General features: G+C 45.7%; 1 protein-coding gene across 5 annotated transcripts in view; it reads right to left on the bottom strand.

The window, feature by feature from the left end:
* RAD51B (RAD51 paralog B) overlaps nucleotides 1–22982 on the bottom strand; it is a 625639-nt gene that overhangs the window by 597542 nt on the left and 5115 nt on the right. For all 5 annotated transcript variants that reach the window (XR_016349667.1, XM_075927356.2, XM_089778529.1 and 2 more), the window contains exons 3-5: nucleotides 22157–22270; nucleotides 18249–18365; nucleotides 3686–3822 (exon numbers count right to left, since the gene is read on the bottom strand). Coding sequence is in view for 4 of the 5 variants with exons in the window: in XM_075927356.2 (XP_075783471.2) it covers nucleotides 3686–3822; nucleotides 18249–18365; nucleotides 22157–22270 (368 nt within the window). In the remaining variant the exon portion in view is untranslated. The remainder of the gene's footprint in view (nucleotides 1–3685; nucleotides 3823–18248; nucleotides 18366–22156; nucleotides 22271–22982) is intronic.

A 22982-nucleotide genomic window follows, 5' to 3' on the forward strand; every position in this document is an offset into this window, starting at 1 on the left:
TTGTATATAACGTCTGAAGAAAAAAAATATATTTTTTTTTAAGAGAGGATAACCATAGAACTATACTAACTGACAAAAACCCTTAACTATTTACAAATGCTGACAGGTCTGAGGAGCATGATGAAAGACAAGAAGAGAGAAAGGGAGCTCCGTCCGCGACCGGTGGCAGATGAGAGGAACTGAGCGGGGCCGGACCGTGCACAACAGTTGAAAGGCACGAACGCAGCCAGAGGGAAGCCGCGCATGCGCGGTCCAGCGGACCACAGCTCTGACAGTTCTCCGATTCGCAGAGCCAGGACGGGGTCCGACACCAGGAGTGGAGCACCTACGGGGCCACTCGAAGAAGAAGTGCTGATTACTCTGACTACTGTAAATTGTTTTTTAATGTTCAAAATGAACAAGGAAGAGAAACTGTTTAAATTTGCGGTAGTAATCTACACTCCACACATAGTATGTTTGAAGAGAGTGACATCTGCTGGGTAATATTTTTCCCATACACTGCACTGTTGAGATAAAAATCATATTACAAAATGTCTTCCTCTGTTTTACAAGAAATCATAATATTATTAAAACTGAAGCTACTTTGGAACTGTATGTTACTTTTCATCAGAATTTGTACTTTATATAAAAATAAACTCTTAAACACTACTTGCTGCATTTAGAAGGCCAAAGTCAACTCTTCAGGACAGAGACCTTGTCATACCATTAACCCAGTATATCACATAGTACATTTTGGGCACCATAATAATATTTGCTTTCCATAACTAATCCCGGAATTGATGCAAATTGAGTGCCAAAGGAGAAGTACAGTAAAACTCCATTGGTACGGCATCTGATGGTCCAGCACCCCTGATGGTCCAGCACCATCAGGAACCCGGAAGTGCTCCGGGCAGCCGGACCATTGGAGCTGCTCTGACCCCAGCTTCCCTGATTCAGCCGCCGCTGAAATTGACCAGCGGCTGACTACAGGAAGCCCGAGGCAGAGCTGCTCTGCCCCGGGTTTCCAAGAATCAGCCTCTGGTCAGTTTCAGCAGCGGCTGACTTGGGGACGCCTGGGGCAGAGCAGCTGGGGTGCTGCCGGGTTGGTCCAGTAGCACCGCCTCTTGGCGCTGAGGGACCAACCCGGCAGCACCCCAGCTGCTCTGCCCCAGGCATCCCCAAGAGCAACTGGGGTGCTGCCAGGTTGGTCTCGCAGCGCCAAGGGGCGGCGCTACCGGACCAACCTGGCAGCACCCCAGCTGCTCTGCTGCAGACATCCCAATTCACCCTAGATCCCTCATAGCCCCCCCTTCCGATAGTCTGGTATATCTGATAATCCAGCACCCCCTGGGTCCTACACCCCCTGGGTCCTAAAGGTGCCAGATTATCGGAAGTTTACTATAGTATGAAAAAAACAGGAAGCAGTAAAATAGAGTAAGGAAAATCCTTTTGTTAGCCTTTCCTACCTCATCTCAGATAGGATTGAGTTAAATGTAAGAAAGTGAATGAAATTACAAATTTTAATCATGATTTAAATCAACAAGCAAAATGCCTTGGTTTAAATAATTAACAGAAAACTACAAAACAAGTTAAAATTATCTTCCTAAAGAAAGTTTGTTTTTCAAAGGTTGATATAATTTAGAACTTTTTGCTTATCAGGAGCATATACACACTATCTCTTTACATATGCAATTAATCGTTTTATAGCTGAATATACATGTATTCAAGATTCTTCATTTTATATTAGAAAACAGTGACTGATTCTTTTTAAGGATGTTAAAAGGTGCCCAGCTCCTACTACATTTAAACTGCTAAGGCGCAGCAGGGGTAGGTCCCAGACCGGCACAAGCTGGGACAGAGCCAGGACCACAGCGGCTTTGCATTTTAAATGGAGTAAGAGCCAGGCAGCTCTTATATTTAAAATGCAGAGCTGCAGCAGTCTGGGACCAGCGCGAGCCACGACAGAGCTGGGGTTGCTCAGGGTATGTCTACACTACAAAGTTTTTTTGGAAAAGCAGCCATTTCTCAAAAAAAAACTTCAATTACATCTACACTAGTAATCCTCATTCTACGAGGAAGAAGCCTTTTTCCAAACGAGCTCTTTCAGAAAAACGCGTGTGTGGACAGGGAAGAGGGAGCTCTTTCGAAAGAAGAGGAAAGAGGAAAAAGAACAGGTGTCCTGGTGGCCACTCCGTCCATAGTAATTACAGCTGAAATGAAAGATAGCGTCCACGCTAAGTGAATACTATCTTTCGAAAAAACAGATCACTTTTTCGATGCACTTCTGAAGTGTGGATGCTCTCTTTCGGAAGAAGTTTTTCCAAAAGAAGCCTGCAGTCTAGACATAGCCTCAGTCCCAGCTTGTGCTGGGTCCAACAGCCCCTGTTCCCAGCCTGGGCGCCGGGAATAGGAGTGTTGCCTCTAACCATGGCCAGCCCAGCTCCTGTTTCACACACACCCCTTCTTGCCTGATACAGAGGCAGCAAGGGGAGGGGGGGGGGGACAAGTAATCATGTAGTCAACTGCTTGACTATTCAGTTACATCCCTAATTCACAGAATCATACAACTGGAAGGGACCTTGAGAGGTCATCAAGTCCAGTCACCAAGCACTGTATAGATCATTCATTTCTTATTTACTGAATGACTGTTATTTTTTATGATTTGTGACTAGTTACATTTGGTTAAAAACTGGAATTTTTTTAAAAAATGCTCAAAACAAGAACTGTGAAATTATTTTCATTAGTTTTAACTACATTAAATATGCTGGATACATAAGAAAAAACAAGTTTATAAAAATATTTTGCATTTAAACTGAACTAATTTATTAAGCAAAGATCGTGTTATCTGTAATTTGTGAATTTAATTGATTGTGGTCACCACATCCTTCAAGACTTAAGAACTAATTAAAACACATTCTCTCTCTAGCCTCATTTGAATTAATAGACTAGAAGAGGAAAACAAGCATTCCTGATTTTTTAGCTTCCGATCGATTTCTTAATTTTGAATGAACTGCTCATTCAACTTACTTAGCTGAATAAACTGGCAAAAAAATAAATATTCTTTTTGTACCTACAGAAAAGATTGTTGCTGTCAAAAGCTAGTTTAGCATTTAACAAACTTCAACAGTAACTTTTATCAATGAGGGGTTTGACTTTCTTTACAACGTGAACAGCAAATGTACTGCTTGCTTACTTTTATTTAAATTAATTTGTTTTAATGAATTATAGTAAATTTAGATCTTAACTATCAATTTCAAATTTAATTTTAAATTGATTATTTTAAATGTATTTAATACAATCTAAATGAAAAATATCCAACTTAAACATTTTTTTTAATTCAGCCTGCCTCATCACCTCCAACTCCCTCAAAGTTACTCTCATTTACAATTTGTAAAGAAATTGAAGAGACACAGGCTTCATTAAGAACATAAGAATGACCACGCTGGGTGAAACCAAAGGTCCATCAGGCTTAGCATCAATTATTAATGTAGTTTAGTTGCAAACTTTATTATATATTATAGGGCAATATCCAGTGGATATATCAGAATCCCACAGACTGTGCCCTTTAGTTTCCCCATTTGTAAAATAGCTTCCTACCTCACAGAGATATGATGATTAGTTAACGAATGCCTGGAAACCTTTTAAGGCAGTGTGATGAAATGTGCTAGAGAACTGAAAGTACTATTTTAAACCATATACTTCTTACCTTTCAGCACCGAATGCAGACTCTGTGTCAATGTATATGACAGCCCCATGTAGTCCTCCCATGCTGATAGGCAGTGTAGCCAGTACACTCATCATAAGACAAAACTGAGTTTTTCCACAACCTGGTGGGCCAGTTACCTAAATAGAAAAGTATTTATATAAACTGGGTGTCTTACACATTGGGAGAAAAGGCATAATTCCATTTTAAATTGACATATGGGCCAGAATAAGCAGTTAGGACCCCATATGCCCCTCTTCAATTTACAGCACAGCTGCCACTGATATCAATAACGAGATTGCACAAAGTTCAGATAGACTATGACCTTTACTTGGTAACTAAACTTGTCATTTTTTATTTGTTCAGTACCTTATTGTCATACTCAGTATCACTCGATGAGAAAACACATTCAGCTTTAACCACTATTTCTCCCTCTTGTTGACTTCCTTCCCCATCTTCAATTTCTATTCCTCTCCCTCTGCCATCAGTGTGAGTCTTTTATGTTCTCCCCTCTGCATTGCCTTACTTGAGGCAATTCCCCGTTCTCTGCTCTATGGGCTTTACTCCTATCCCCTTTCTCTTTCAATCTGCTAAAAGTGATCAGCAACAGAATTATTGTTGCTGCTGAAGTACCGATATTTCAGTGCGATTATAAAGGGAATCAGAGTTCACACCCCAATTCACTGTTTCAGATCAGGGCCATCTACAGTAGTTCTAGGCCCCAGGGCAGATCAATCAATGGGCCCCAAAGCAAACATTAGTTGTGCCCACACAGTCTGCCTGACATTTGCGTAGCACTGCACCTGCACTGGCTGGTGACCACCCAGCTGCTGGCTGCACTGCTAGGCACACTCTTCTAGCATGGCCAGGACTTCCACATGCCCATCTGGTAGGGTTGCCAAATGTCTCATCATGCAAACCCAAAAACCCTTGCTCCTCCCAGCTTTGCCCCTTTCCTGAGGCCATGTGCCTGTCCCACCCCTTCTCCAAGACCCAATCCCTGATTCACTCCATTTCTCCCCCCTCCATCACTGGCTCTCCCTCACCATCACTCACTTTCACCAGGCTGGGGGTTCAGGACCCATTGAGGCTGTGCATTTGGATGCTGAGGCAAGTCCATTTGGCTGAGCCTTCTCAGCGATGATCTGATCTCAGTGTCTGTATTATATTGCAAAAGGCTGTGATATTATCTCTATATCAGTGCTGAAGGAGGCTGGAGGACTAAGTTCAGCAGAACAGAGTTCAGGGGCACCCAGAAGGGCAGGAAAGTAGACTCAATAGCATTTCAGCATGTCAAATGACAGTCACAAGTGGATCTCTGTGACCAAACTCATCACACTGGTGATGAAACACTACATGCAGAAAACTCTGAACTACTACAGAGAATACTTTCCTGAGTCTCTGGCCACTGGCTCTTGCCCACAATTTCGGCATTTATCTGACTGTCACATCTGCGATCAGGAAGTAATTTCCCCTTTGGAGAAATATTGGCAGACACAGTGGATTTTCACCTTCCTCTGAAGCATAGCATGGATCACTTGCAGATTTAAACGAATGTAAATTATGGCTTCTCTATAATTTGAAGTCTTTAAATTATGATTTAGGGACTTTAATGGCTCAGCCAGAGCTCATAAATCTATTACAGAAGGGAGTGGGTGAGGTTCTGTGGCCTGCGATATACAAAAGATTAGAAAATATTATCAGGATGGTCTTCTAGCCTTGAACTCCGTGAGCTTGTATTATTTTAAATTTGGTTTTAAAATCAAGAGTCTACCATGATAATAGCAATTTCAGAACTAAAAAGCAAAGTTACTCATCTCCGGTGCAGTAACTATCATTCTTCGAGGTGGTGTCCCTACGGGTGCTCCACTATGGGTGCTGGGCTTGCCCTGGCACCGCAGACGGAAGCCTGTGATGAGCAGTGTTCAGCCAGACCGCGCATGTGCCACAGGCTCGCGGCTTTCGTGCTCTTTTCTGTCTCGCACCATCCCACCCCCCCACCAGTTCCTCGAGACCGCCTCGCAGTCTGTAAGAGACAAGAGCAGAGAGAGAGAGAGGACTCCGAAGCGGGGAGGAGGGCAGGTAGTGAAGCACCCGCTGGGACACCACCTCGAAGAATGACAGTTACTGCACTGGAGGAGAGTAACTTTGCTTTCTTCTTCGGGGATGTCCCGGTGGGTCCTCCACTATGGGTGACTGCATAGCAGTAGTCGCCAGAATGGAAGGAGGGCAAGGAGTCCCTATTTATCCGCTGTGGAGAGCACCGTAGTCGTCACTGCCGTATCTGAACGAGTGCCTAGAGAAATAGAATAGTGTTTGGCGAAGGTCTCATGTGAGGACCAGGTCGCCATCCTGCAGATGTCCTTCAGAGATACCCCTCTATGAAACGCTATAGATGTGGCCATGGCTCTAGTGGAGTGGGTGCATGGTTGGGATGGGAGGGGTAAGCTTTTCGCTGCGTACAATTGCGTTATGCATGAGGTTACGAGATTGGAAATCCTCTGGGAAGATAGGCGTTGACCCTTTGATCTCTGTGTCAAGGAGACAAATAAGTCGTCCGTACGCCTGAAAGGTCTAGTGCGATCTATGCAGAATGCTAAGGCCCTGCAGGTGTCCAAGGAGTGTAGGGCCGCTTCTTGTGGTGAGGCACGGGGCTTCGGGAAAAAGGTTGGCAGGATCACTGGTTCGTTGACATGGAAATGGGAGACGATTTTGGGAATGAATCTTGGGTGTAGTCTCAAGACTACTCCATCCTTACGGAAAATTGTATGTGGTGGCGTGGCCGTCATGGCAGAAAGCTCACTCACTCTGCGTGCCGATGTTATGGCAAGCAGGAAAACAGTTTTCAAAGTAAGGAAATGCAAGGATATAGTCGCCAGAGGCTCGAACGGCAGCCTCATTAGGGCATCGAGGACTACGTCCAGGCTCCACACCAGTGGGACTGGGTCGTGCGGTGGGGTCATATTGGTAAGGCCTTTGAGAAATCTCTTAGTAGTAGGATGGGCAAAGACAGAAACACCATCTATCGGTGATGTAAATGCTGATATTGCTGCGAGGTGCACCCTGATGGAGGCTAACGCGAGGCCTTTGTTCTTTAGGTGCAACGCGTAGTCCAGTACGGAGGGGATCAACGGACGTGTCGGATCGTAGTGGGTCGAGGTACACCAGGAGAAGAATCTGCGCCACTTGTGAAGGTAAGTTTTTCTCGTGGTTTGTCGTCTACTGTGTACTAGGACGTGTTGGACTGGAACGGAGCAGAGGGATTCGAATGGAGTCAGCCAGTTAGAAACTATGCTGTTAGGTTCAGCATTTGTATCTGGGGGTGTTTCAGGTGTCCTTGGTCTTGCATGAGGAGATTGTGGAGAGGCGGAAGGCGGATCAGTGTCCGCACAGAGAGTCAGTGGAGGAAGGGAAACCAGTGCTGGCGATGCCAGTCCGTGGCTATGAGGATTAGCATTGCCCTGTCCACCTTCAGCTTCTGAAGGACTCTGGGGATCAGCGGTATGGGGGGAATGAATAGTCCACGCCAAGTCATAAGGAAGGCGTCCCCCAGGGATGCGCAGCTTAGGCCCGCCCAGGTGCAGTACTTGAGCCATTTTGTATTGGCAGGAGTTGCAAAGAGGTCCACTCGGGGAGTACCCCAACATTGGAAGATCTCGCATAGGCCGCCATCGTGCATTTCCCATTCGTGCTTCACATGGAAGCGTCTGCTCAGGAAATCTGCCGTCACGTTTGTGGTGCCAGGTAAGTAAGATGCTGTAGGTGTTACTCTGTGGCGAATGCACCAGTTCCAAAAGCGGATGGCTTTCGTGCATAGGGAACGGGAGTGAGCACCGCCTTGGCGATTCATGTAATACATGGCTGTGATGTTGTCTATGAGTATCCTCACCGTGGTGTTTCGAATGTAGGTGAGGAAGGATTTACATGTGTTGAAAATGGCGCATAGCTCTGGAAGGTTTATGTGTAGCCATGCTTCTTGTGGAGACCTTTGGCCTTGGACTGAGAGGGAGCCCATGTGAGCCCCCCAGCCTACTAGGGAGGCATCCGTTGTGATTTGGTGGAGTGGCTCCTGCTGATGGAAAGGTATATCTGACAGCAGGTTTATGTGGCTGGTCCACCATAGAAGTGATTGGAGAATGCCAGCTGGCAGCGTTACTGGCCTGTGGAGATCGTATCTGATGTGGTCGTATATAAGAGTCAGCCAGTACTGAAGGGCGTGCAGATGTAGTCTGGCGTATTTCGCCACGTATGTCATGGCATCCATATGGCCCATCAGTCTGAGGCATGCAATGAGTGGAACAGTAGGGCTGATGGTGATTGTGTGAATGAGGTCTTGGATGGCTTCAAACCTCTGTAAGGGTAGGAATGCTCTGTCGGCAAGTGAGTCCAGGCGGGCCCCAATGCACTCGATGTTCTGAGTGTGGCGCAAAACGGACTTTTGCTCGTTGAGGAGGAGTCCGAGCGATTGAAAGACTTGCCTCGTGAGGTTAACCATCTGGGAGACCTCATGTGCAGAAGGGCCCTTGAGTAGGCAATCGTCCAGGTAAGGAAAGATGAGTACCCCTTGGCATCGGAGGAAGGCCGTGACCACGGACAGAACCTTTGAAAACACCCTGGGGGCTGACGATAGCCCAAAGGGGAGGACCTTGTATTGGAAGTGGTCCTTTGCCACAACGAAGTGCAAGAACCTCCTGTGAGCTGGATGGATAGGGACGTAGAAATAGGCGTCCTGGAGATCGAGGGTGGCAAACCAGACCTGTGGATCTAACGCAGGGATTATGTCAGCTAAAGTCGCCATTCTGAATCGTTGTTTCTTGAGATATTTGTTCAAACGGTGGAGATCTAGGATGGCAACCTCCAGACCTCTTCTGGGTGAGGAAATAATGTGAGTAAAAGCCCCTGTTCCTGAAATCTTTTGGGACTGACTCTATGGCACCCAGAGATAGAAGGCGGTCGACTTCTAGTCGGAGGAGGGTCTCGTGAGAGGGATCCCTGAAGAGGGACGGGGTGGGAGGGGTGGTTGGTGGGATGGCTATGAAAGGGATAGGATAGCCAGATTGAACAATTTCGAGGACCCATCTGTCCATAGTGATTTTTGCCCATTCATGTAGAAAGGGCCTCAGCCAGTGGTGAAAGAGCTGGGTTGTACGATTCGTGATGCTGCCTGTGACTGTCTGCTCACCCCCGACCAACGCATCAAACCTGTTGCTCGTTGTTGGGAGGCATGTTCGTCCTGCCGTTTGGGTTTCGGCGTTGCTGAGGCCTCTGGCGAGAGCGTTGATTGTCAAAGGGCCTCTGTCGCTGGTGTTGTTGCTGCCACTGATGTCTGATGTAGGAGTAGTCATATCTGCGCTGGTATGGTGAGTATCAGCGTCTCTTAAAGGGGGAGTGTACATCCCCAGAGTTTGCAAGGTTGTTCGGGAGTCTTTAGAGGAGTGCAAGATTGAGTCCGTGGTCTCTGCAAAGAGCTTATCCTTGTCGAAGGGTAAGTCCTCGACTTTGGCCTGTAGTTCCTTCGGAACTCCCGCCGCTTGAAGGAAAGAAGCTCTGCACATAACGATGGCGGTAGCAGTGGAGCGAGCAGCGGTGTCAGCGACATCCATGGCTATTTGGAGGGACAGTCTCACTGATGTGTAACCCTCTTGGATTACTGACCTCAGGATCAATTTCTTAGAATCAGAGATGATCCAGGAGGGGGGTGAGACATGAAAATGTATCAAAGGTGTGATTGGAAAGATGTGCCAAGTAATTGGCGATTCTGAGGAGTAGCGTTGCTGAAGTGTAGGCCTTCCTGCCCGGGAGGTCAAGTATCTTTACGTCCTTATCGGAGCCCTGTTGTTTGAAGTGTGGGGCTCTAGCCCTCTGTTGAGCTGCAACTCCTAGGGAGTTAGGTTGTGGATGGGCAAAGAGGAATTCCATGCCCTTCGGTGGTACAAAATATTTCTTGTTGGCTCGTTTGTTGGTCGGGAGAGCCAACGCTGGAGCATGCCACACTTCATCAGCCAGTTCCAGGATGCCCTCATCAGGAGGAATGGACAGGCATGAGCTATGCTGCGGACAGAGATTCCTGAAAAGCTTGTGCCGCTTGTCCTTGAGTTCCTGCAGTGGAATCTCTTGTGTGATAGCTACTCGCTTAAACAACTCTTGGAACTGACAGAGGTCATCTGGTGGAGAGCTGTCACCTGGTATGACTGCCTCCTCTGGCGGGGACGATTCTGGGATGGAAGTTCCCGGTAGGTGGTCCCCGAAGGCGGTGTTATCCATCTCTGATGGAGGATGAGGTGGTGATGCTGACTAGTGCGGACAGGTAAGGGGGGCCGGAGTTGGAAAGCATCTGCGTGATAGATAATCATAGGCAGAACGTGATCGATAAGAGTAGCCACTGCGGGAGTCTCGAGAGTGGTGGTCGCCGCGATGATATTTGTCATGTCACAGTGAGCGGTCATCGTGATAGTTGAACAGGCGTAATATCGGTAACGGTACAGAGAGCAGGGTGAACAGGAGTGGATGTCTGATGCCCTGGAAGAAGCAGGAGACGCAGAGAGCTGCCTGTAGTGATGTCTGCGATGGAAAGGTGCAGCAAACAGAAATAGTGAAGGCAGCCTGGAGGAGGCATGGGGGGATCCATGCCAGTGGGTATAGCGGCATGGAGAACGAGGCACCAGGAGAGGCGAGGACGGTGCCAGCGAGAGAAGGCGGGAGCAAGAGCAGCTCTGGCGTGGGGAGATCAAAGGAGCAGGACTCAGCGCTCCTGCTCTGGCAACGTGCGCTGAAGAGCTAGCAGGCGCTCTGTTGATCGGTGTCAGCGGCTCAGGGGCAGCAGCAACCGGCGCTGTGCTGGTAGCGAGGCGGATCGGCGCTGTGTAATCCGGCACCGCGTAGTCCGGCACCGCACAATGGCTTGGGAGCGGTGCGGGTGCCGTGACGGTCGGTTCCAGGTCAGTTCTCAGAGCCGGCTCAGCGCTCTGCAACGGAGGCAGAGGAAGGGGCTGAGGCAATGCTGCCTGCGGAGCCAGAGTATGAGAAGGCTCCCACGGGCGCTTCGGCTTTGGAGCCGCTGAGGCTGAGGGACGTGGTTTCACAGTTGCCAGAGGTCCCAGGTCTGTCAGGCTGACTTTCCCTGCCATTTAAGGCATCTGGTAAGGATCTCGTCGGAGAGACCTTAGGCTTCTTCTGAAGCCCCATAGTCGGGGAGGAAGCCTGGCACTTGTGGGGCTGCTGGTCAGAATCAGTTTGTTGTGGCTGCAGGGCTTTGTCGAAGAGAAGCATTTGCAGACGCCTCTCTCTGTCTTTTCTAGCCCTGGAGGTGAGTCTGGTGCAGTGGGTACACTTCTGGGGGACATGAGATTCCCCCAGACAACAGATGCATTCTGAGTGGCCATCGGAGGCTGGCATTGCTTTCCGGCAAGAGCCGCGGTTTTTTTAAGCCGGCAGTTGACATCTTGCCGGTTGCCCTGAGGCAGTAGTTGTTTGCAGCCGAGTTTTATCTCTGAGTACATGGTAATGTGGTGATAATGTCTCTGTTCTGTTGTCTTTATCTGTTGTTTTTGTTTTTCTTTCAATTTTTTTTTCCCAGGGAACGCAACTATGTACAAGGGGCGAAAAGGAGAACAGCTAAGAGGCGGGAGGTAAGAACAGTAAGGGGTTTCTATTCTTACTCCCGTTCAATTCTTCTTCTTTTTTTTTTTTTAAGAAATAAGGAGAAAAACAAGGGAAATGAAGTAAGGGTGTATGTACAAGGAGGGAACTAGAAATAATCTAGTTCAGTGCGCTAAATGAAGAGCGCGATTCCAAGCATCTGCATCCTGAGGCAGTAAAGAGGAACTGGCGGGGGGCCGGACCACGCGAGACAGAAAAGAGTGCAAAAGCCGCGAGCCCACGGCACATGCGCGGTCCAGCCCAACACTGCTCAACACAAGCTTCCGTCTGCGGCGCCGGGGCAAGTCCAGCATCCATAGTGGAGCACCTGCAGGGACATCCCCGAAGAAGAACAGTATTTAATGTCTCTATACTTCAAAAAAAAAAAAAAAAAAAAAACCACTTTTCTTTCTCAGTATGTTATATGTTACTGGAAGATTTATCCATCGTTGCTCGGGTCCTTAACTCGATTAATTTGGTTTTTTGGAAAATAAAATGAAAATATACATTTCATTTGAATCATTTTTCTGTGATGAGGCTGGGGCACAGGAGTTCAATATGCAGGCTGCCCAGGGGAGAGAGGACTACTCCAGGCTTCTCTCTCTGAAGCAGCTTAGGGCCAGGTGAGAAGCACCTCTCCATGGCAACTGCAGCTCCAGCAGGCACAGCTAAGAGAAGGGTGCATGTCCTCCAGCTAGGGCAGGTCCAGGTTAGTCTGCCCTACTGTGCTCCCCAGCCAGAGTGAGGAATGCAGCAAACTGTGCACTTTCCTCTTGCTCCCCAATGAAGGAGAATAGCCAGGAATGTTCCCATATTAAACGGGGGCATGGGGTGGGAAGAGCTTCAGCCCCTCCTCTGCAGTCTCCTTAACAGTCATCTGGGGATGGGAGACTCAGGGCTGGAGCAGTCATGGATTGTGGTTAGCTACCCCCTTTCACCTGTCTAGTGAGTCTCTCTTTTCAGTACAGTTTTATGAGAAGTAATCTCATTTCAGGCACATCCCATTTTCCTGGCACAACCAAACCCTTACCTTGCTTTAAGTTGTGATGAGAGGAAGGTGAATACCGAATTTGTGGCCCTAGCTCTTACCATTTAGGAGGATTTCTTGATCAGACAGACATGCTTTCTCCAATATATAGTAGCCCTTGCTCTCCCCAGGTCCACCTGCCCCCGGTTTGCACGCCGGCTGAGGCACATATGCACTGTAAGGGCAGTCCTCCACGTGCTGCCTCTGCGCAAGCACCACAGGCCCAGAACAGGAGCAGCCTGGGAGCGCATTGCCGCCAGCGGAGCTAATGTGATAATTAACCCAACCAGAAAACAGCCTTCAATATCTACAAAACATCTCTCTCATCATCACGTCACTCTGCATCGCCACACTCCCAACTCCAAACCCAGAACATGCTCACCCCCAAAAATGGCCTCTCGCCATGTTATCAGTGCCACCAGCAGGCTTCCCCGCTGACTGGGGTTTTTGGAGGTGTGTGGTTTTTTGCATCTCACTTGTGTGGCCCCAACTGACTTTTCTGTGGGTCAGAGCCCCTTGACTCAAAACAGGTTCCCTGCCCTCCATCCCCGCATGCTCCCTGGAGCAGTGTCTGCCTGCCTCTCGGTCCCAACCCCAACCTGCCCACCCCACATGCCTGACACGTAGCTTTCCTCTGTGCAGCCCATGCCTGGCTATAGCGCTTCAGGGCCATGCTGCAGGTCTCTCCCCCAAACAAGTGGCTCCAGTGTGTGTGCTGGTGACTTGGGGTAAGGCCCCTGGCTCAGGTGCACTCTCAAGAGTCCGCCGTGAGCAGGGCAGGTCTTGCACTCCAGCCACTTCCCCAGCTCTCCAGAGCTGCTGTTCTGCGCTCCAGGCTCCCTGGGCTCGCCACAGAGCAAAGCTGCCTCAACAGGCCCCTGCAGAAAGGCTGGGCAGGGGGCAGGCTGTGGTTCCTGCTGCAGTGAACGGGGCTGTGGTGCTTGACAAATTCGTGGGAGGGGGCAGTGTGTGTGTAGGGAGGGAGGAAGGCGGATTGGGTGTATGTGGGGATGGATGGTACAGTAAGGGGGAAATGGTGGGGGTGAGAGGGATATAGGAATGGAGGCAGGGGGAGGGCAGTGTGGGGATGCAGAGGGGAGGGGTTAGGTAAGGATGCAGGTGTAGGAATGGAAGCAAGGAGATCAAATTGAAGTACAGGTTGCAATTTCCCTGTATTTCCTTCTTCTTTATAAACACTTCCTTTCTGTACCTATGAAAAGAGGGTGTCATTTACCCACTATGGAACTCTGTTAATACTGGCTTTGTGGAACTGATTTTACACGGATGTCATGTCTTCATTACAGAAAGTCCTCTCTCTCTATCTCCCTCTCCCCCTATATATGCACCCACACACACACATTTCCTGTAAGACACCAGAGTGATGTCATCACATCATTCGGCATCCCGCCTGCCACCTCCCTTCCTCCCTCACCTCTCCCCTAGTGCTCCAGGGAGCAGCTGGGGCTGCCGCACCACAGCCTCGGCCCTCCCTGGTGGCCGGGAGCAGGGGCGAGCCGGAGTTGGCCAGGCCTCAGCCCTGCCCAAGGGAGGGGAGGAGAGCTGGGGTTGGCTTGGCCTCAGCTGTGTCTGCCCGATAGGGGTGAGGGGAGAGCTGGGGCTGGCCCAGCCTCAGCCTGGTGGTCAGGGGTGTGTGGGCAACCCAGGGCTTCCACACCTCAGCTCACCCTCCCCAGTGGCTATGGGGAGAGCCAGGGCTACTGACCCCTAGAGAGAGGGAGGTTGGCAAGCATGGGGTGAAGCCTCGTAGTTTAAATAATTTTCCAAAACTGTATATCTGTATTCGTGTCCACAAGAGAATTCTCCAAGCCTGCAACAGAAAATGTATACCTTTGGCACAAAATGGACCCATCACGTGCTCGTATAATGGCCCTTTGTGCATTCAGAAAAAGGTAAAAATGAATATCAGTGACTTCTGGTCCTAAAATCCATGACTCCATGTTGTAGAACTCAGTTTAGTCTCTTAACCCAGACAAAACTCTCATTGGCTCAGCAGACACCACTTATCTTTAATCTCTTTCTTGAGCAAGGTCAAAGAAAGTAGCTAGTAGGGATGTAATAGTGTAGCTGATTAACCGATAAGCAAAAGCTTATAGGTTAATGCCACAGACGACTACACACATTCCACCGCCCCACCCCTCCACCAGTCCATTTTTAGCAGGCTGGCCAGCAGCCCAGCTCAGTCCAGACTTGCATTGGGTCCTGGACCTATCCCCACTGCAGCTCTGCATTTAAAGTGTATTAGGAGCCAGGCAGGCAGACAGTCAGACTCAGTTCCGGCTCATGTCGGTTCCGAAAGCTCAGACCCCTTCCCCCGGACAGGGGCTGCCCAGGGACTATATAATAGTTGACTAACCAATAAGAATTCATGAGGTTAATCGACTATTAAATTAACCGATATTTAACATCCCTCGTAGATAGCCAATCCCAGCAAAGCATCACCTCTGCTTATTTCTGAAAGCCTTCCTTCAGATGAAGGTATGGCATGGAAAATGTACTGGTCAAGCTGAATGAAAGCCACTTTATGGCTGAGGGCAAAAGACAGGCATTCATAATAATGCTATTAAATCTATCTGAAGCCTTTTATACTGATCACGAGGTACTGGTAACTCACATACAAGAACTCAACATGGTGTACTGAGTCACATTAAGCTATTTTTGCTCATTACTCTTAGACAGATCCCAGAACTATGACAAGTATTTTTTCCTTTTCCCCAAAAGTGCTCATTCACACAATCCTTCTTAGCTTGCTCCTGTCACCTCTCAGTCACTATCACAATAGAGACTGGGAGACCCCAGTGGCTCCAGTGTCAATTACCTGATAAAAGGTGGCTCAGTAATCTCCTTCTCAACCATTTACAGTGTTGTATTCACCAACTCTTCAGTGTCTGGAGAGACTAGAATCTGGATGAAAAGCATCTATTTGACCCTGGTGAGCAACCATGGTTACTGCTAGGTAGAGAGAAGTTTTTTCAGGAATTAAGTGCTCATCCTCTATTAAGGGCATCTGCATAGTCTCAATATCCTATCAGACTCAGTGCTGGTCCTATTTGCCCAAAGTGCAGCTGTTTCATCTTTAGCCAGCTATGAAAAATAGCCCTTTTTCTCCCTAATACTTTCAGGCTGGACTGTTGCAATATAACTGGCTTATTGCCAGTTATCAACAGAGGTATCAAAACCCACATCTGAAAAAAACCTTCATTAATTTACCGACACACAACATAAAATTCACAAAATATCCTGTTAAGCAGCTCTGTGGAGATAAACTGTACATCCCTCTACATATGGAGCAGAAAGAAAACAGGCTACTTTCACGTCTCTAAAGTCATAGCCCCAGCCATGTTATATAAGTGTTTACTCAAGCAGAAACCACTGTAGTTTAGCTTGCAACACTGTTTTCATTCCAGCCTCTTTTCAGTCACTTATTACTTTCATGCTTCAAAGGTGATTTATTTTAAAATTTGAGTAAAAACAGTTCAGTCATGTTGAATTATAAAGAGTAGAAAAATATACTTTTCCGTGTGATAAAAGAATTTTTGCAATCCTCTTACTTGTACAGCTCTACAACCACAATATCAGAGTTGAATTTGGCACGAAAAGGAGTGGAAGTGACTGCCAGTGATCCAGAAAAAACTGGTTGGGACTTGATTGAGCTCTGAGCATTTGAAAACTACATTCCAATTATTAGGGTTTTTAATTTATTTCAAGCTCATTGTGAAAGAAGCTTACTTAACTACAGGGTGAAAATCTAGTCAAATATATTGTGGGTTCATATATAAATTACAGTGCTTAGGAGACCTCTTTTAGCATCTTTACAGCTTAAAAAAATGCAAAGGTTGAAGGAGGCGTAGATTAGAGTAGGTACTTAGATACTTTGATGGGCACAGCATAAGGTAGATCGGGGCAGGCAAGATACAGCCCATGCAGGGAGCAGTACCAGTAGCTGCTTCCTGTTGCTCTCTCTGGTGCAGAGAGGGAGGGAAAGGCTTCAGCACACTCCCTCTACCCCCAGCAAAATCTCTCAACTCCTACTGGCTGGAAAGCGGCCAATGGGAGCTGAGAGATTTTGCTGGGGGGCAGGGGCAAAGCAGCACAGTTTCTCAGCTCCCATTGGCCAGATTCCGGCCAATAGGAGCTGAGAGATTTTGCTGGGGATGGGGGCAGCACAGAGCGCCTCTCCCTCGCTACTCTTCCCCACAGTGCTGAGAGCCATGTGCACAGTCAGCCCAAGAGTGCTGGGGGAAGGAGGAGGCAGGCAGGAAGGAAGCCAGCCTGAGTGTGCTGCTGGCCAGGAGCTGCTTAGGTAAGCACCTCCTAGCCAGAGCCTGCCTCCAGCATCCCACACTCTCCAATTTCCTCCCAGATCCTGCACCCCTTCCTACATTCTTCTCCCAAGCCAGAATCCTCTCCTGTACCCATATCTTCTCTTGGATCCTGAACCAGGTCACAACCCAAACCCTCTGCACCCTCCTGTCCCAGGTCACAACTCCCCCCCAGACCCTACACACCCTCTCCTAAGCCAGAATCCTCTCCTGCACACATACCCTCATCAGACCCTGCACCCCAATCCCCTGCCCCAAGTCACAACCCCCTCCTTCACCCAAACTCTCTCAGACCCCACACCCTCTCCTGCACCCGTCCCCTACTCTGAGCTCCCTTCTGCACCCAACCTATCCCAGACCTGCACCCTTTCCATAGAAAAGTGCAGCCCTTGACCACATACCAAAATCTTGTTGTGCCCCGACTGCCTCAAAAATTACTGTCCACCCCTGAAGTAGATGGTTCTTGAACAATTTGTAATCTATCTATTTAAGATGCTTATTGGTTGAGACAAAGTCACTAGAGGTGCTTGCCTCATCATCTGAATGAGTCAAAAGATATAAAAAGTTTAAGGGAGGAATTTATGTGCAGCTTATATTGCAGAAGAGAAGTTTACATCTATGGACTTCCTAATGTGGACTTCTCAGTGATGTTTAGCCAAATTCCATCGTTACATATTACTACAACACTGCAAACTACAAATTATAGAATTTACATTAATTATTGGCAACTTTTTGCCATGCAACATAGTTTCTAAGTACTGGATAATGAAGTTCTATCTTAAAACACATGAAAGCATACAACTTCAAGAAATGCCATGCAAAAAACTATGTTAAGAAAACTTTAAATTTAAAAGTCAGAAAGTGACAAAGTTAAGTTTCCATTCAACTTTAATTCTTTCTTGTTGTGTATACACATTATAAAGCAGCCTTTACTTATATCATCACATATATTTTATAAATAATAAAGTTACACAATTTTTTACAGTCATAACTACACATGATCCTGCATGTGAAGTATTTTTCATTCTTGCACTTCTGTTTGTTGTAATGAACTATTATATCTTTAGTAAGCTATGGTGGCAGAGAATGAGTGACTTGACATGGTCCATGACAAGTCAATGTTAGGCCAAGAATAGAATTATGATTTCCAATTCTGTGCTTTAACCAACAGACCACGCTATGGTCCCATTCTATTATGTTACAAAATTACATTTGACTCAAAGATTACAAAATTTAACATTCCTCACTGGAAAGTGTCAATGAGAAGTGCATTCATATTACAAAAATGTGATGTTTATAATTTATAATAATTAAAAGAATTTTCAAAATAATTTTTAAACAGAAAAACAAACAAACTTCTCTTAAATCTTTTTCTGTTCTATCTAGTTTTAAAAGTAGAAGCAAAATCTATTTAACATACTGTATGAATAGAGAAGAGTCCCACTTACAAATTTTAGACTGAAAGTTCTTTGGGACAAGAACTGTTATTTATTATACATTTATATAGTGCCCTCTGGGTTATGGCCTTTAGACACTACTGCAGTAAAAATAATAATTTTACCTCTGTGAGGGATCCACAGGCCACTCCACCATGCAGGGCTTTATCCAAACCATGTAGGGTAGTGGATAAAAAGGCTGAGGATGGATTGATAGCTCTTTTCATTTTCATCTCATAGGCCTACAACAGCAAAAATAACAAAAAAAAATGCTTTATTCAACAGGCAAGGGCAATTTCTGGCATTTGCTCCCAAGCAATATAGCATGATTTAATACTCGCCCACAAGTCTACTGTACAAGTCCTAAACTACATCCTCATCCTTTCTTGTGTTCTTTCTCCACTTGCCCCTCCATTACATGCAAATTCTGACACCACAAAGTAGATTTAAAGGAGTGTATTGCATACCATGATGTTTTCGCACGCCAACATTAAATTTTCCCCCCACATGGCAGTAACTTTTAAAATAATTTTTCAAAAGTGAAGCTTTTTTTTTTTCCTGGCCAACACGTGCTGCTTTGGATCTGCCAAATTACTACTTTTGAACACAGTAATACTAAAACCCTGTGGTCAGCAGGGTTGTGTAAAACATTCACAGTGAAACCCAAAACCAAGAATTTGGCTGATTTTGAACTTGGCAACTCAAAACCATTCGGGTTCATTGAAAGGCTGATAAGATTTGTAAACTGTTTGAACAAGCCTGGGTCAATACCAAAGCTTAGTATAGTTTTTAGGTTTTGTGAGCCTGATCTATCTAGGGAGTATGGCACCAGACTGGCAGTCAAGAAATTTTGGTTCTTCTTCCAGTTGACCTAAGATGCCAGTCACTTGCTCTTTTTATGCCTTAGTTTCCCCATATATTGGACAGGAGTCCTAAACAGTTACTATTTAAGAAGGACTTGGAAATCCTCAGCCAAAAGGTGCTAAAGCATGAGACTGTACAAAGAATATGAAAACCATCTGTAATGAGCATTTCAATGCACAAAACACCTCAAAGCAAAACTGGCTTCACTAATGTCCTGATGGATTTGATTTCAGAGTAACTGGAAAAGTGAATGCATGGAGTGATAAAGGATTTGCACATATTTTTTCATTAGAATAAGATTAGTCTTTTTATAAGGTAGGACATTTTACACGAGCTGAGGGTGAGCCTCATAGAGATTTTATTGTCAAAAAATTTAATCTGACTTCCTGCACAACACAGACCATAGAATTCAATCCAATAATTTATGTACTGAATCTAAGAAACTGTGGTTTTGCTAACATATGTTTCAGAAAGACATTCAGTCCTGATTTAAGACTCCAAGTTAAAGGAAATTTACCACATCCTTTAGTAGTCTGTTCACTATTAAAAATTTTCCATTATATGTCCCTTTTGAATTTTTCTGACTTCAGCTCCAGTCACTGGATTTTGTGATGCTTTTGCAGGCTCAATTAATTTTTACTGGTATCAAATATCTTTTCTCTGTAGAGATACTTCTTGACCACAATCAAATCACCTCTTAACTTTCCCTTTAATGAACTCAATAGATCCAGGTCCTTAATTCTCCAATTCCGAGTGGCATTTTCCAATCTCAAACTAGTTCTGTTGCTCTTTTCTAAATTTTCTCCAATTTTACAATATCTTTGGGCACAGAATTCTAGTACTGTAGTACATCTGCACAGAACAATATTGAGACCACTATCACCTTTTTAATCACACTCATTATTTCTGTTTTTACATTCAAGGATCACACTAGCTACATCATCACACAGTGAGTTCCTGTTCAACTGCTTATCCAACGATGACCCCCAGATCCTTTGCAGACCCAGAGTCTGACAAGACACTCCAGACTTATTGATAAAAATATTCAATAGGGATGGTCTGAGAACCAATCCCAAGGAGACCACACTAGAAATACTCTCATCACTTGTTTCCTAGTTAACAGTTACCTACTAAGATTTATCTGCCAGTTTTAATCCATTTAATGTGTGATGTTGATTTTGTACAGTACTGTTTTTAATCTGAATTTTATGTAACACCAAATTAAATATCTCACAAAAGTTATGCGACTAGTTTCTTTTCACAAAGTAGTGAGTGTGACTGATAAAGAATGATGTATCATTTATTTGTCAAGACCCATTTTTCAAGAATACATGAGTACATAAGAGTGACCACCTCACTGTTTACCCTTTTCCCTAGATCATTTATAAATAGGATGAACAGGATTGGTCCCAGCAGAGATCCTTAGGGGACACTACTAGTTATCTTTCTCCATTCTGAATACTTACCATTTATTCTTACCCTCTGCCTCCTGTCTTTTAACCAGTTATCAATCTACGAGAGGACCTTCACTCTTATCCCACGACAACTTACTTTACTTAAGAGCCTTTGGTGAGGGACCCTGTTCAAGGCTTTCTGGAAATCTAAGTACTCTATATCCACTGGATCCCCCTTGTCTACATGTTTGTTGACCCCCTCAAAGAACTCTAGTAAGGAATGATTTCCCTTTACAGAAATCATGTTGACTTTCCCCCAACAAATTACATTCATCCATGTGTCTGATAATTTTATTCTTTACTATATTTTCAACTAATTTGCCCGGTACTGATGTTAGACTTCAGTTAGTTTCTCCACAATGACCTTATTATCTTTGAGTACTGTACTCCTTTAGCATCTCAGTTGTTCAGTGGCCACACTGGTTCTTTAGCAGGCTTCCTGCTTCTGATGTACTAAAAAAACATTTTGCTATTACTTTTTGAGTTTTGGGCTAGTTGTTCTTCAAACTCCCTTTTGGCTTTTAATTATATTTTTACACTTAATTTGACAGAGTTTATGCTCCTTTCTATTTTCCTCACTTGGATTTAACTTCCAGTTTTTAGTGGAATGCAGATTGGCATTAATTATATTTCCTTCCTTTTTTCACAGCATCAAAGTCAGGCTAGCCAGGTTACCCCATTTAAATTTCTGAATACTGGCACAACATCGACTTTACTCCAGTCCTTGAGAACTTCCCCAGTTGCCCAAGATTTATTAAAAATTCATATACATTATCTGTACATCTGCTCCTTGGCCTACTCTTAAACTACAAAAACGAGGAGTCATGTAGCACCTTACAGACTAACAGATTTATTAGGTACCGCCGTTCTCCTCATAGTTTTTGCAGATACAGACTAACACGGCTACCCCTCTGAGTTTTAAACTGCAATGAAAGTCACCTGGACACCCAGTTTTATCTGCCCCATCTCCCTCTCATGCCACAAGCATTAGCATCTTTTCTTTATGGTTGGGAGGATACAGCCTAATTCAGACTTTTTCTTACAGTAGCCAAAAGAATCCAGTACAGAGCAATGCAGCCCACACCTATATCCTTCTATCCAGTCCCACCAATTCTCTGAAAACAGAGGCATCACCTTCATGCCTCTCCTCATTCCCATTTGCCTAGAATGAGAAAACATGAGATTCTCCAAAATGAGCACTCAGCCCACTGGCACCATCATCATTTTATAAAAATGAGATCCTAGGGCACTGATGCTCCTCCCCTTCACTGTCAATGGTACTTTCAGTTGTAAGAGTCAGATTGGAAGTAATTTCTTTAATATTCTCAAAGATAGGAAAGAATTCCTTATCTTCTTGAGTGGCTCTCAGCAGTCGTCATTTACAGGAGCACAACTTATATCCTACTGTAATAACCTGAAGAACCTACTTAAGCATTAAAATGCCTAGCTGAATTCACTGCATTCTAACAAGAAAGAGATTTTCTTCTTATGCACATCTTAACTGAGAAATTCATTGTTTTATGGATCTGAAATTAGCAATGAAAACTGGCTTAGCCTAATTTAATCCTTATAACAGAATTCTATAGCATACATCTTGGATGTCACACCATCTCACTTTATTTGCAACAAACCTATACTACACTATATACTTACTAGGTAAGAAGAAAAGTGACTATTGTCTGATTTCATAACAGGATCACCACAAGGATACTTACAGTCTGCATTTTGGGAGCACAAGCTAAGCTGACTTTGCAAAGAAGCTTCTGCACATTCTGATAACTTTGCCCAGTCACTTTCATTAGTTCCAAGAGTGAAAGACACAGAAAGTCCTGAAAGATGAGTAAAAGGAACAGAATTTAATCTAGGATTGAAGGGGAGAAAGAGATTACATTCAATATATTTATAAGCAATCTCGACCCCCCAAGGCAGGCCGCCAACATAGCAGGCCACCCCCGCCAGCTCTGGCTTCCGGTCCCCTGGCAAGCTGACCCTGCCAGCTTCTGCAGGCGGTCCACCTGCCTCCGGGCCGCGCCACGAGGCTCCCACCCCACCCCCGGCAGGCTACCCCAGCCAGCTTCTACGGGTGGCCCGCCTGCCTCCGGGCTGTGCTGCATGGCTCCCAACTCCCCTGGCAGGCCGTCACCATCAGCTTCTGCAAGCAGCCCGCCTGTCTTCAGGCCACACCATGCATCTCTAGGCCCCTTGGCAGCAGCGCTAGAATTGGGGGGAGGGCAGCAGCCCCTGAGCCCGGGAGGCATCAGCCCCAGAGCTGGGGGGGAAGGCAGCATCCCCAGAGTATGTGTGTGTTGCGGGGTAGCAATTCTACAGTTTGTGTGGAGGGGAAAGACCAAAAAGACAAAAAAATATATAAAAACAAACTTTTTTAAAAGACAGTCTTTCTAAAAGCACACCAAAAGAGTAAAAATAAAGTTTTCAGCTACCAATTTAGGAGAAAGATTGGATAGCTAACAATTAGCAACTATCTTGAATCGTACTTAGCCATCCAATCTTTCTCCACCATTGGTAGCTGAAAACTTTATT

The sequence above is a fragment of the Pelodiscus sinensis genome, chromosome 5 (genome assembly GCF_052426305.1).
Source record: "Pelodiscus sinensis isolate ZL-2025 chromosome 5, ASM5242630v1, whole genome shotgun sequence".
Taxonomy (NCBI): domain Eukaryota; kingdom Metazoa; phylum Chordata; order Testudines; family Trionychidae; genus Pelodiscus; species Pelodiscus sinensis.